Source organism: Gopherus flavomarginatus, chromosome 4 (assembly GCF_025201925.1).
Source record: "Gopherus flavomarginatus isolate rGopFla2 chromosome 4, rGopFla2.mat.asm, whole genome shotgun sequence".
NCBI lineage: Eukaryota > Metazoa > Chordata > Testudines > Testudinidae > Gopherus > Gopherus flavomarginatus.
The window spans coordinates 85,128,999-85,143,555 of record NC_066620.1 but is presented as its reverse complement, the minus strand read 5'-3'; the positions used below and the strand labels follow the sequence as shown (position 1 = coordinate 85,143,555).

Sequence of the window (14,557 nt, the reverse complement as noted above, 5' to 3'; positions counted from 1 at the left end):
AAAATTAATCTGATCTCCAACCAGTTCAGCTATAGGAAGGATGAAAAGACTGCCATGTTTTCTCTTCTCATCAGAGAATTGTATGCTAGGATTACCATGTTACAGGAGAGCACTGAAGGACACTAATGTCTTCTTGCTAGGTCTCTTTCTCATAAAGCTAGCAAAATATGTCCTCATCTCTTCATTCCCTTCCTGGAATGAGTTGTAACCACTCAGAGCCTTTCACTATAATATATTGTCCTCTCTGATGCAGTATGTTTAATCCAATTAATCAATTACATTTTTAAGGCAAACATTCCAGTTATACTATGTTCCAGTTGGGTCCAGCTTACATTAATTTCCTCTGTTTCATCTTAACAATGTGCAATAAAATGTTTAGATTTAGTTTTAGATTAATTATGTACAGAGCATTAATAACCAGTGACTGATTTCTCCCTAGGAGAGGTGAGAACTGGTGTCAGCTGTGGAGAAAATAAATAATAGGAATTGTGATGCCTGATTGAAACAGTTGTCTGTGTAGTCCATTATCCTTTTCCTAACAATAGTCAGTACTACATGTTTCAGAAGAAGGCACAAGGAGCCCCATAATGTACAATCATGGAAAAACCTGCACATATGGGGAGTTTCTTCCTAACCCAATTGGTTTGTGTCCAGAAGCGAGAGGGCTTATAACCCTTAAAAAAAAAAAAAAAAAAAAAAAAAAACTCAACTAAAATAACTGGATGTTTCAATATCTATATAAATATTTAATACTTTTTTGTATTCCAGTAGGCTGTTTAATCAAGATCCTGTTAATACTTCAGTATTTTCATATATAGTAATCATTTGGCTCTCACACATCACCTGATAATGGGTAGGCTTGTGTTCAGTGCAAATATTTTTGTATATTTTACAGGTATCCCAGATAGATACGATCTTTGAATGCTTATTAGATCATGAGGAGCAAATCTTGAAGGATACACCAATTGAATCCATTGAGTGGGCCCAGATAGTTGTCGATGTGAATAACATCATAAAGGTATCAAATTACATTGATTAAATGAAACACTCAAGAAAAAAACCAAGACCAGAATTTAGCAAGTTGAGTCCAACCCTGCTTTTCTGAGTATTAGTAAGCAAGAGAAAGTTGTTGAGAATGCAGTATTGTTTCATAAAAAACAAGAAAGTGCAATAAAGAAAACTTAAGAATTATTTCTAAATATAGAATTATAGAAATGTAGGACTGGAAGGGACCTTGAGAAGTCAAGTCCAACCCACTGCTCTGAGGCAGGATCAAGTAAACATAGACCATTGCTGAGGGGTGTTTGTGCAACCTGTTTTTAAAACTTCAAGTGATGGAGATTCCACAAGCTCTCTTGAAAGCCTATTCCAGAACTTAACTATCCTTATAGTTGGAAAGTTTTTGCTAATATCTAACCTAAATCTCCCTTGCTGTAGAGTAAGCCCATTATTCTTGGCCTACCTTCAGTGGACATGGAGAACAATCGATCTGTCATTTATAACAGCCCTTAACATTTTTAAGACTGTTAACATTTCCTCATTGGTCAGGTTTTCTAAACTTTTTATAATTTTTGTTGCTCTCCTTTGGGGTCTCTTAAATTTGTCCACATCTTCCCTGAAGAGTGGTGCCCAGAACTGTACTCCAGCTGAAATACTCCAGCTGAAGCCACAGTACTCCAGCTGAAGCCAGTGCTGAGCACCACAAGGGCTGGATAAAGCAGGACAATTACCTTCTGTGTCGGATATACAACACTCTGGTAACATACCTCAAATTATATTAGCCTTTTTTGCAACTGCATTACATTGAGTCATACTGAATTTGTGATCCGCTGTTAACCTCCAGATCCTTTTCAGCAGTGCTATCTTCCTTACCAGTTATTATCCATTTTTAATTGTGCATTTGATTTTTCTTTCCTAAGTGAAGTAATTGTATGTCAGTTGCTCCACCTGATTAATAAGAAAAAGGGGCTGCAATGTTGAAAACAAAATCATTAAAGAAGACACATCTGGGTAGGAAACTTCAAGATGTACTTTGACTTTGCAAATCTAATTTTACTTTTATCCTTTATCTGGGCTATTTAAATATCAAATGCCATGTGCATGAATATCAAGGTACTAATAAACTATGAGTAATGTAGGATTTTATTACATGGATATTACTAATAGAATCATGTAAACCTCTGGACCTGCTCAGTCTGTAGTAGAAATTAATAAGCTGCAAGAGTTAAGAAAACAAAACGAAACTCAGTGCCATATATGGAACCCTTTTTAACAAGGCTTTTACTTCAGCCAGCCCAAATATTGGAAGGGCAGAGTGGAGAGATAGGGTGAAAAGTACAGAAAACAGTAATTTGCATTTCTTGGCTGAACAAAAACCATGGAATATATATTAGTTGTTTAATAACAAATGAGTACTACTAATATTAAAAGAAGTGAAATTGGTAGAGTTAGATAGTTTCACATATAGTACAGGAATTATTTGTGGTGCTGGATTCAGTCACAGGAAATCCTTGACTGCTGCTCAGTACAGTAACATGGGTAGTTCTCATAGACAAGTTGCCCAAATAGAAGAACTACCCATTAATTAATATGAAAATGCACAAAAAAAGTTTTAAGGAGGATCCGTTAGGTGCCTCGTCTTCCTTTCAGTATCCAAGCACAGTGTAAAATGGAAATACGTAGGGAAATTCACAAACGGGAAAAATAAAACTCACCAGTTGCCTGTCACACTCTATGTACATTCTGTACTAGTCTATACAAATATAGTAGTATCTCTCTCTTGACAAGAGGGACAAAACACTTGCTGAATATGACCTTGTTAGCAGTGGTATCACAAAAAAGGGAAAATATCCAAAGCAACTTAATCCACTTTTAATCCATCCAGCAATGCAAACACAAGGTATGCCTCATTCTGACTACTTCACATGGAGTTAATGTCCATCATCTGTTTAATTATATGACTTTTCGTCTCCAGTCCTAGAAGTGTCATACTAGATAAAAGCTTACTGAACTTTCTAGGCTGGCATGGATATATTCCAGAAATATAGAATCATATTCCAAGATCTTGTCAGAGCAGAGTAACACAACTGTAATGAACCATATGTTATCTTGAGAGCCAATTTCTCTCAGAATTCTGACAGAAACCAAGTGCTTAGGCAGCTCAAGTCCCAGAAAATCAGAGGCACTGACCCCAGTAATGTGTCAGATCACCAACTTTGGCCTTCTTTTTCCCTGTTAAGTCCCAAATTTTGGATTTGTTTCCTTTGTTATGATGGTCCTGATGATCTGATTCGGTCTGAGTTCCTTTTTGTTCCACTACATCTGCCCTGCCCAATTACTAGAGCTCAAACATTTTTCCTGATTTGTTTTTTCCCCAAGTTTGTCCATTTGACAGAGCTTTGTGTAAAGGTGTACCTCTGTATTGGTCAGTTTCACTTCTTCCTGGTCTCTTGAACAAGACCATGATATCACAACTCAAGCACTGTTCTGGAAGAGCTTATAATGCACGTACTTCTCCAGGCATTTTAAGAGTCTGCTTAACAATAACAGCAATTCGTGAAGTGTTGCTGTGTCAGTATGTGGGGCTTGGAAAGTCTCCTTTCCCAAACTACTGCAGGGAGGCAGAAAGGAAAGTAATGAAAAGCAAGGTCATGTTAGTTTTAACCACCCCTCTTTACCTTACAATGGATCCAGAAGAAAGGTGGAGGGAGATACACTTAGGCTCACGATCACCACCAGATCTTTTAATGGAGCTGAAGGAGTTTGGATGCCTCCACAGACCTCGAGGTGGTGAGATGAACCCCTTCACAGAGCTGGGAGGCACCGAAATCAGTGTAAAATCGTAATGGGGGGGGCCTCCATTTCCTAGTGGAGCTCTTAATAGTCTCTGGAAGCCAGCATAGAAGTGGGAGCTTTGGGGGGGATTGCCACCTTTACTTCTCATCCTTTTAGCAGGAAGGAGATGATGAAGTGATTGCCATGAACTGCAGCAGTGCACAGGAGCAGGGAGAAAGACCAGTATTAGACAGGGAGTGGATAGTTGGCCACATCCTCTGAGCTCAGAAGGTGGCTGAAGTACTGGCATGGAATTGAGGGTACATGGTGACTTTCCCTCTTGAACTACTCTTCATGGGAACCTTAAAAGTAGCAGGATGGCTAGCAGCCTGGGAGAGACTATTGATAACATGTGCATAGTAGAGAATTTACAGCTCCTGGGCGTATACATTAATGCTCTTGCTAGGCCTCTTCATACTCTCCTGTTTCAGAGTTGCATGTAGCAGTAAAGGGTGAAAAAAAATTGACACAGGAAAAAGGTGATTAAAAGAGAAAATGTGGCAAGTTTGTGACATTGACCAGTTTTTAAGGTGTCCATTTAATGTTGTGCAGGATATGCTACAAGCTGCCAGCCAGTATCGCCAATCTAGAGCCTCTTTATATAAAACAGGAGAGCTCCCAGAAAGAGAACCTGAATATGTTCCATGGACAGGTGAGAATAGTGAAAATGTTAAGCAAATTAATATTGGTTTTAAAACATTAGCAAATACTGTTAATGTTTTTCAGAACATTTGACTGTATCCTCTGAAATCTTTGCGTTAGCTCAAACTGTGAATATTAAACTGAACAGTGCTGTTATGTGCTATTCTAAGCTTGAATGTAGATATCCATATGGATAGTAGAACCTAGTGGTTTAGTTTGTTGATGAATGGTTGGTTTCTCCATTACTGATGATATTCCTTTAAGCTTGTTGCACTGGATACTGAGAATCTGGCTACAAAACAAAGGTGCCAAAAGTTGGGAGGCAGGAATAATTTTTGTTTTTAGGGTGTCTTGATTCCAGCTGACAAGATCATGATTTTTTTTGTATAACTTTCAAATAAAGCATAAAATATTAATCTTGCTCTGTTTAAAACAGGCAGATAGTGTTCAGGGCTCCCTATCAAGAGTAAAAAACTGACAGTTGCCCACTTTGCTTCTTTGTTGAGTATTTGTGCTTTGCTACTCGAGGATGCAATGCTGTGAAAACTTGTCAGAACAAGTTTTGTTTTGTAATGTAAACATTTTAAAGTCTTTCTTCCTGCTTTTGTCCATGTGGACTCCTCTTATGGTATGCATGTGTCTCATGTACCCAAAATCAACATCTTCCGAACAGCAGGACGCGTTGGCGTTATGTCTGTCCTGCATGCCATGATGACCCCATGTCCAAGAGCATATATAGATCATATTGGCTTTGGTCACCTCTGTTCCCACTTCTCATCCATGGCAGCAAGACTTATCTCTGTGGTGTCTGCTGCAATCTGCCTCATAGTGCCTTTTCTTCTAAACTGATAATTAATGTAGCTAGTCCAGTTAGTTTTTAAGATGATATTTTTGTCCTGTTGGCAGTCTATTAAGTGTTCTGTTATTTTAGTGTATTAATTTTTTTTCTTCTGACTATTATGAGCTGAGATCTCTCCATGCTTAATGGCTAAGCCCAAACTATCTGGCTTCGAGCTATGCCCATCACGTAATGGACTCAGTCTTAACCGGTTGGGCATGGTAGATAACTCTTGGTTGGCCGACAGCCATGTCCTGGACCATTGCTCTGTATTCAGGTCTTTCTTCTCTGTCAGAACCACTTCTCCATAAATACTTAGTTAAAATTCTACCTGTTGAAGCAAGTCACAAGATTCTGAAAATGCTTCTCAAACTCCAAAAAGGGATGCTCTTCCTTCAGCACCCCTTGGGGTATGGATACTCCCATTACGTATCAAGAAAAGGGCATCAACCCTTTCAGCTCCTCTCGACCCCCCAAACCGATTTCAGCACTGGCTGCATGCTTGGTGCCGAAGCCCTGTATCACTTACACCACTTCAAGGCAGGGCAGATCTAAGCTACTTTCTAAGGATGGCTCAATGTGGCAGTCCTCTTTCCCAGAGAGAACAAAAAAAAAAAGTCATGGGTTTTCTGACTCTTGTTAACTGACCCAAAAAGTCTAATCAGTTCAGACTGCCTAGCATGGGCAGACTCTTTGCTCCACCCAGCTCCAAGCAAAATCAGGTCCACTCCCAATACCAAAACTCATTACTGGCAATAACTCCTTGTTATCACCGAGACCCTTGGTACCAGACCCAATACTGATTCAGTACCAGTAGATAGTTCAACTACAGACCTTGAGCCACCAGTACCAGCTTGGTTACCAGTGCTACCAGCACATACCTTCCCAGTATCAAAAAGAATCAAGCCTGCAACACCAGTATTGTCCATCTCATTAGAGAGGGGTCATAACCACCTGCAGGACAAATATACTCTTCTTCCTCTTCTCCCACCCACCCCTTCTTTCTTGATAGCATCAAGCAAGGACCCCTCTCCAGATGTTCAGATTTCCCCCCTCAACCTGTTCCTTTGCAAACATCACCTTTGAGCCTCAGCACCTGCCTAGCTATATCCATTTGGCTTACCGCTCTGGCTTTATTGGGCATCTGGCTCTAAGAGCTACTCACACCCTTTCTGCAAATGACCTAGATCACCTTCCCCAGTTTCCCTTACTAGGCCAGTCAGCAAAGCAGGTCTCCAGAGGGAACAAGGGGGGGAGAAATGTGAGGAGGAAGTAGAGGAGTAGGCGGAAGATGAGATGAAAATACTTGTTTTAATGTGATGAATATTGTTACTATTAAAGTCCAATGCTATGGGAGAGGACATAACATTTATTCTCCTCCTCGCTCTTGCAACCTCTACTGCTCTGATCTCTAAGTCACTTGTTCGTTTGATTCTTTTCTCATGTATATTTGCTGCCTCTCCAGTAGAAGTGTTTACTTGGCACAGGTTAAAATCTCTGGAAGCCACTGAAGGCTTGTTTGTCAGGGCACCCTTCAGTGCAGCTGAATTAGCAGTGGCATGAATAGTAACTCTGGGAAATATTTTGCGGATTAAGGCCTCTCTGTGTTGGAGTGTGCTGTGTCGATGCATGCAGAATCTTGTGACAAACAGTTTGGTAGACTAAAACTGTCCTGTAGTAGTTAGAGTTGTTTGCAGTGCCTCATAACAAGGGTTTCAGAATATTTTCTGATCTTTATACTTTTTAAAATTAAATTGTTAAAATAAAACAGGTCCAAAAAAATCCCAATATAAATTTTTCATTTTTTTATTGATTGGATTGAAAGAAATCCTTTTTTCCTACTGCTCATCAAATCTCTTGTAATCAGTTACAATTTTAGTATGTGTCAGTGTCAGCATGTCAACATATTTATGGTATGTAAATTGGTTGATTACTTAAAAGCAAAATTGCTTTAGTTGTACTTGGTTTTTATTGTACATATGGCATAAGAAGTTAGGGGCTCAGAGTTAACTTGTGGATAAAATGGGAAGATTAGAATTAATGCTTAGTATTAATAATGTAAAAGAAAAATGGGAATACTTTAAAGAAATAGCTAATTTCATTGCAATTTTTTTCTGGGTTGCTGAAATTTGCAATGTGATAGTGCATTCTACACTGAGTGTTTCAGATGTTCTTTATATTTTTTTCTCCATATTTTCTGTTTCCCCACTGGTATTTGAGTCACACCAGCAGCGGTAAACATAGCCATCACAGCTCTGAATAAGCCATTTCCAGCTCCCAGGCCCTCTTCCGCTCAAACAGGTTCCTATCTGCTTCTCACAGAAGCTTATGTGCCTCCTGTTCCATCTGCTCTGGCCTTCCAGTACATTCCTGCTTTGTTGACGAGAACTGAGGGGCAAAAGATTCCCCTGCTATTTGTTTACCTTTGGAAGTTCTCAAGAGGTGTTAGCCGGATCCTGTTGTATTTCCCCAGCTCTGTGGAAATGTCCCAAGAAAAAGCTCCCTCCCTAGCTCATAATTGTACACTACTTCCCTACTGCTTAGTTCTGCCTAGGGATCACAGAGAGGGGAAGGACACCTTTTCTACCACTGCTCTCTTACCTTCTTTTGCTCCTGTGAGATCTTTACATTGTGTATAATTTTTTTAAAAATTAATATAGAACTTCAGAAATTATGCCATTTATACCAGTTAAAAATAGTGAAAAAGCAGCAGCCAGCTGGACTATGACAGCAGCAGCTCCACTTTTGTCGTGTTCCCTTTAAACACCCTTTGGGGAATTGTGTACCTGTGGGTTCCTAGAGTACTGTACCAGTGTGATAACTTCTCATGCTTTTCTAGTGCACATGTAGGCACTGACAGAAGCACAAAGTAAACACTGAAAATGTGAGAAACACTACAGTCTTCTAGATATATTGCATGTGGTGGTGTATCTGTCTGTCTTTAATGCAGGGGTTCTCAAACTGGGGGTCGGGACCCCTTGGGGCCGTGAGGTTACTACATGGGGTCAGCCTCCATCCCAAACCCTGCTTTGCCTCCAGCATTTATAATGGTGTTAAATATATAAAATGTTTTTTAATTTATATGGGGGGGTCGCACTCAGAGACTTGACATGTGAAAGGTGTCACCAGTAAAAAAAAAAAAAAAAAAAAAAAAAAAAAAGTTTGAGAGCCACTGCTTTAATGTCTATAATTGTGCTCCCTTCATACTGTCATAATATATTAAGTCACAAGCTAATTATAGAATCTAATTTTGTAAATGTTTACTGTTTTTTATCTTTCCAAGCATCTAGTGGTCCAGCTGGCATACGAACAGCAATAATACGTCAGCATGGAATTATTCTGAAGGTTGTTTATCCTCAAGTGGACAGTAACCTCCGTAGCATTGTGGCTGAACAGTTGGTGGCGTTGTTAGATTGCTTTCTAGATGGCTTTGTTTCTCAGCTTAAATCCGTGGACCGACCTGCTGATCAAGATAGATACAATAATCTGGAAATGGAATATGTTCAGAAAAGATCGGAACTTTTGTCTCCTCTTCGTAAGTGCTGATCTCTTTTCTTTTGTGTAAGGATTAACCATTCATCTAGGAAACAATGTATGGAATGTTTGGATCCAAGCAAATACAGAAAGTAAAAAAAAATAAAAAATTGTTCCATATCTAGAGTAAAATTACATTTATATGCAGCATATTAGTTGTTGGTTTGTTTGTACTATTTAATGGGGAAGTTAGCTATAGAAGTAGATTGAAGAAAATGGAATTCTTATTGTAATGATCCTAAATCAAACCTATGTAGCAGACAGAAGTCTCCTTCCTGAATTGTAAATTCAGTGCATTCTTTCCAATTACTTATTGCATAGCCTGATGCCAGGAACTTGATATGACTTGACAGTGTCAGATGAAAATAGCTTTAAAATATATTTCTAAATAAGTCTGTTTTGTTGCCACTTAGCCATAGATCTGTTTGAATATTTATCAAGCAGTACGTTCATCAAACAGCATAAATATTAATTGTATAATGTTGATTATATATTATTTTAATAATCATAGCTTAATCATAAATAATTATAGCATTGATGTAGCCAAAATATTTTGGGTTGAATAATGTAATCTTGGAAACAGTGCTCACTTATAATAGGTAGCACAATATTTGGTAAATTTATTAATCTGATTTTTTAGGCTTAAAATGAATTAAATTAATAGAACAGTTGAATATTAAATCCATCAGCTTTTAAAATTATAATTAGGGAAGTCTTTGCTAACAAAAGAAATTGCATGTGTTAGTCTTTTTATACTAACATACATATATTCTGGTAGTGTGTAAATATATACAAGCTCTGTAGCATTGTATTCAGTTTAAAGCTTTAATTTCCTTAACAAAACATTGATGGCCCTTGAATCTCATTTCTCTTGACTTTACTTGGATCAAAATCGAAGTGACCAATAACATATTGTGTATATAAATCTAGTAATCCTCATAATTGTTTTGTACATTGACAAAATGTCTTGTCTTGTTACTTTCTCACTTTTGGCGATACCTGATTATGAACTGTAAATATTTATGAAAGCAAAGAATTTCAAAGGTTTAAATGGGAGTGGTGTGCTTACTTTCAGAGGTAGCTGGATGCCTAACAGGCCTGTGTGGCTCTGAAAATCTTTCCAGATTTATTGTGCTACTTACTGTATATATTACATGTGTATGCATGTTTACATAAGCATGCACATCAGTTGTGGTTTGAAAGCACAAATAAATGCATACTTGATATACAACTATTTTTATATTGCAGTGATTTTGAATTATTTTTATTATTGTGGTCCAAAACAGCATGCATCCTCTTACAGACAGTGTGTGTTTGATTGACTTGTTTCTCTTTTGGGTTCCCTAGTTTCCCTAGGACAGTATCAGCTGGCAGCTGCTTTAGCAGAGAAGTATTGTGACTTCGATATCTTGGTACAAATGTGTGAGCAGACAGATAATCAGGCCAGACTACAACGTTATATGACGCAGTTTGCAGATCAGGTAACTTTTTTCTCACTCATTTAGACATTGTTCTGCAGTAAGATGGGAGATAAATCTTTGCCAACAAAACACTGATGGTAATTTTAGGCTTTCAAAATCCAGTTAATAGACTTTGATATCTTAGGTCATTTTTATATTTAAAAAATTATTTTCCTACTTTTTTGATTCTCCATTCTAAGTGGTACAAAAGTAAAATGAATCTTGCTGAACAAAAAGATTGTATCTAGAAATGGGATTTAAACTTGTTTAGTGGGTGGTATCCCTCTTCTGATATTCTGTTAGCTTCAGGATATGAATTTTAAACAGGAGATTCAGTAGTCAGTTTAGTTACTACTAACAGTTTTTATCATTTTTAGTCATTTTCTTCTGAGTCATTTTGGAAATAAAGTAAAATGTTTTAAATTGTTTGACTCACCTGTACTACATAACATATGTTCAATCCTAATCTATTTCTAAGTCTTGCAAGTACACGCACAGGGTAAAGTTACTTGTAGTGTTCTGGAGCCTTCTGTCTTTGCAAGTGTGTGAGAGACTTCCACAATCATGCATCTAATTTAAAGCCTTATAAAAAGGTGATTCTTTACAGTGGTTTTATATATCACACCAAAAAGATACAAACAAAAGAATCCTTTTGTTTTTATTATAACTGTTGAGTTAGAAATAATTTGGTCAAAATATAGTAAAACTCTGTGGTAATCATAAGCAATGTGTACACAGTTTGAAATTTGAGAATTAATAGATCACAGTCTTGAATGCATTTTATGGACAATGATTCTGCGTGTGAGAATAATTCATAACGAGGGGCAAAATTCTCCACTCAGAGCCCTGTGGCAGACTTCCAAACTAATATTCTACTTTTGCTGCCTACTCAGATTGCTTATTGATGGCAATGAACTTTACAAGAGCAAAGATGTAATCTGTAACAACTAAAGTTCATACTAAGGATGTTCCTTTTGAGACAAAAATATTGAGTTGCTTATAGATTAAAGTATGTAGAGAATGGTGTAGATCCTCTTCCATAGACACTTATATTTTTGATCAAAACACTGGCTTTTTCACTAGGATTTTGTTAAACACTTTTTCCTCTGCTTTTGTTGAGCAGGTAAATCCATGTTCTAACCACCTGTGGTCTGTATAACATTTGTGTTGAAACTAAATTGGACATAAAAACTGACATCAGTTTTTAACATCTCTTGTAATCTTTAGAATTTTTCAGATTTCCTGTTTCGTTGGTACTTAGAAAAAGGAAAGCGAGGAAAGCTGTTATCTCAGCCTATTGCTCAGCATGGACAGCTGGCCAGTTTCTTGCAAGCTCATGAGCATCTCAGTTGGTTACATGAAATCAATAGTCAAGATTTGGAAAAGGTAGGATTTTTTCATATAAAATTAACTGAAATGTTTGTTTTAAAACTAACAATTTGTTGAATACACATAGATGTGTAAGGGTGTACTAGTCACGACTCTTTGATGTCACTGACTAATATTTTGGATCAAGGAAGATTTTATTAAAACAACACCCTTCACGCCTTCAATTAAAGTAAAAGCATTCCCAATGAATATTTCCTAACGCCCTCAATAAGTCTTTCAGCAAAATCAGGGAAACCCAAAGTTGACGTTCTTGATGCTTTAAAAGGTGGTAAATCTTTTGGGTTTTTTTGTTTGTTTTTAAATAATCCTTTCCAATTTTTCTTGTACATCATAAAGAAGCAAAAAAAAGGTCATTGGTCCAATTTTTAAAATTATTTACAGGTTACCTTTAAATGATGAACATGAGTAATGTGCATATAGGTCTTGAAACTGGCTTCTACTACATTCAGGTTGATTTCTGTGGCGAGTATCTTTGAAATTTTGATCTTTGTTGCCCAGTTTGTTGACAAATTTTCCTCCCCCTACTTCTCACTGTTCTCTTCCTTGTCTCCTCCCATTCATTTTTCTTGATTCATGGACCACTTCCCTTCATCCACCCCCTGAGTGGAACTCTGTGGTGCTAGTTTGTTTTCCCAGCCATTAACCAGAAACTATTAATTTCAACCCATATGTACATTTCTTGTATAAAATACGGAATAACATAGCCTTCACTCATGCATTATAGATCTGTAATGTCCGTTTCAATGACTCTGTAAACCAAAGGACCTAAAAATCGTCAATATAAACTGAGTTAATAGAGATTTGTAGCAGTGGGAGTTAAATTATACCTCTACCCTGATAGTGAAACATATGTGTTGTTACATTTCCAACCATCCTTACAGTAACATTCTTGTAGCTATATGTATTAAAAGACGCAGACAAGTTTGTAACAACTTAAAACAATTAAGTTACAATAATTTTATTAATATCACTTTTGCATCAGTAATGAAGTCTTCTTGCCACATGTCCTAAACAACAAAATGCAAAACTTCAGTTTCCAAGTTGTGCGACATTTTTTTTGGAGTGTTATAGCCTATAAAAACTTGTGGCGGGGGTTAAAGAAAAAATAGCCATAAGGCTTTAGTTCTAAAGGAGTCCATCTATTCTCTTTCTCCCTGTGCCTTCGATGTTATTTCTAATACCCTTCTTAACTTTAGGCTCACAGAACACTGCAGGCTTTGGCAAATGTGGAGACCAGATATTTTGCAAAGAAGAAAACTCTTCTTGGCTTGAGTAAACTAGCTGCATTGGCATCTGACTTTTCTGAGGACTTATTGCAAGAAAAAATAGAAGGTAAGAAATAAAGAGCAGAGCAAAGAGAACAGCAAGATGATGAATTTCTTTAATCAGAATCTTATTAGTGTTACATGTGGTAAAGTTAAATCCTTAGTGCTGCGTCTTTGGAAGTTTTCACCATCATTGTTGTCCAGTGTCACTGGAAAATTTGGACCCTAGTTCAAGGGTGTATAGTTATTTTTTAAAAGGCACTATCATCTCCTCTGGTAAATAGGTTAATAAAACTACTGCAATTTTAAAAAACAAAAACTCAAAACCACCTCTGATCATTTCTTGGAGCCTGATGGTGTATGGTGTCGACTGCCTTTGGAGTTGAGGTTGCATGGTGCTGCTACATGCCCTCATCTAGTTGGAAGAGAAAGCCTTTGGAGCTTTAAAAGCCTTTCAGTTTTCCTTTATTAGTATATTTGCAATGTGAAAGTCTAAGCATGTGTACTGTTACTCAGGTTGTCATTTTTTTTTTTAATATATCACTTAATTTTTTTGATAGGGAAATGGTTTCATAACACTTTAATTCAAAACGCACTGAGGTTGAGAGCACCTGTCCCCTCTCCAAGTGGCTGTATAGGTCCTGGAACCTTGCTCCAGTTTTTAAAGTGTAGTATACCTTTCCAGTGATAGTAACTGTTGCTGTATCTTTACTACCAGATTGTGGAAAGGCTCATGAAAGATTCGTTATGAATAACTGCTGTAATATTGCTGACCAGGGGGAGCATTATAACATACTTCACACATATATAATGTGTTACAATTACAATGCCAGGGGGAGCATTATAACATACTTCACACAATCTCTAATACAATAGTATTTTGTTTTTGTTTTAGTACCTATTTATGGCTGTTCTTGAATCATTCCTTTCCTGTTGTTATCTGCAAAAAGAACAGGAGCACTTGTGGCACCTTAGAGACTAACAAATTTATTTGAGCATAAGCTTTCGTGGGCTACAGCCCACTTCATCAGATTCATAGAGTGGAACATATAGTAGTAAGAAGATATCTATATATATACACATACAAAGAACATGAAAAAGTTCATTCTCACCGATCTTGGGAGACAGACCAGTCCTTGCTTACAGACAGCCCCCCAGCCTGAAGCAAATACTCACCAGCAACCACACAGCAAAAACACTAACCCAGGAACCTATCCTTGCAACAAAGCCTGATGCCAACCCTGTCCACATATTTATTCAAATGACACCATCATAGGACCTAATCACATTAGCCACGCCATCAGGGGCTTGTTCACCTGCACATCTACCAATGTGATATATGCCATCATGTGCCAGCAACTTGGGTTTGAATAGAGACTGGGAGTGGCTGGGTCATTACACATATTGAATCTATTTCCCCTTGCTAAGTATCCTCACACCTTGTCAACTGTCTAAAAGGGCCATTTTGATTATCACTACAAAAGTTTTTTTTTTTTTCTCCTGCTGATTATAGCTCATCTTAATTAATTAGCCTCTTACAGTTGGTATGGTTACTTCTACTTTTTCATGTTCTCTATATGTATTTGTATATCTTC

At 37.4% G+C, this 14,557-nt stretch overlaps 1 protein-coding gene across 2 annotated transcripts in view; it reads left to right on the top strand.

Moving 5' to 3' along the window:
* Positions 1-14,557, top strand: part of NUP133 (nucleoporin 133) — a 60,598-nt gene that overhangs the window by 33,827 nt on the left and 12,214 nt on the right. For both annotated transcript variants that reach the window (XM_050949034.1, XM_050949035.1), the window contains exons 16-21: positions 896-1,018; positions 4,387-4,486; positions 8,598-8,849; positions 10,196-10,329; positions 11,536-11,694; positions 12,894-13,029. In XM_050949034.1, coding sequence (XP_050804991.1) covers positions 896-1,018; positions 4,387-4,486; positions 8,598-8,849; positions 10,196-10,329; positions 11,536-11,694; positions 12,894-13,029 — 904 coding nt within the window. The remainder of the gene's footprint in view (positions 1-895; positions 1,019-4,386; positions 4,487-8,597; positions 8,850-10,195; positions 10,330-11,535; positions 11,695-12,893; positions 13,030-14,557) is intronic.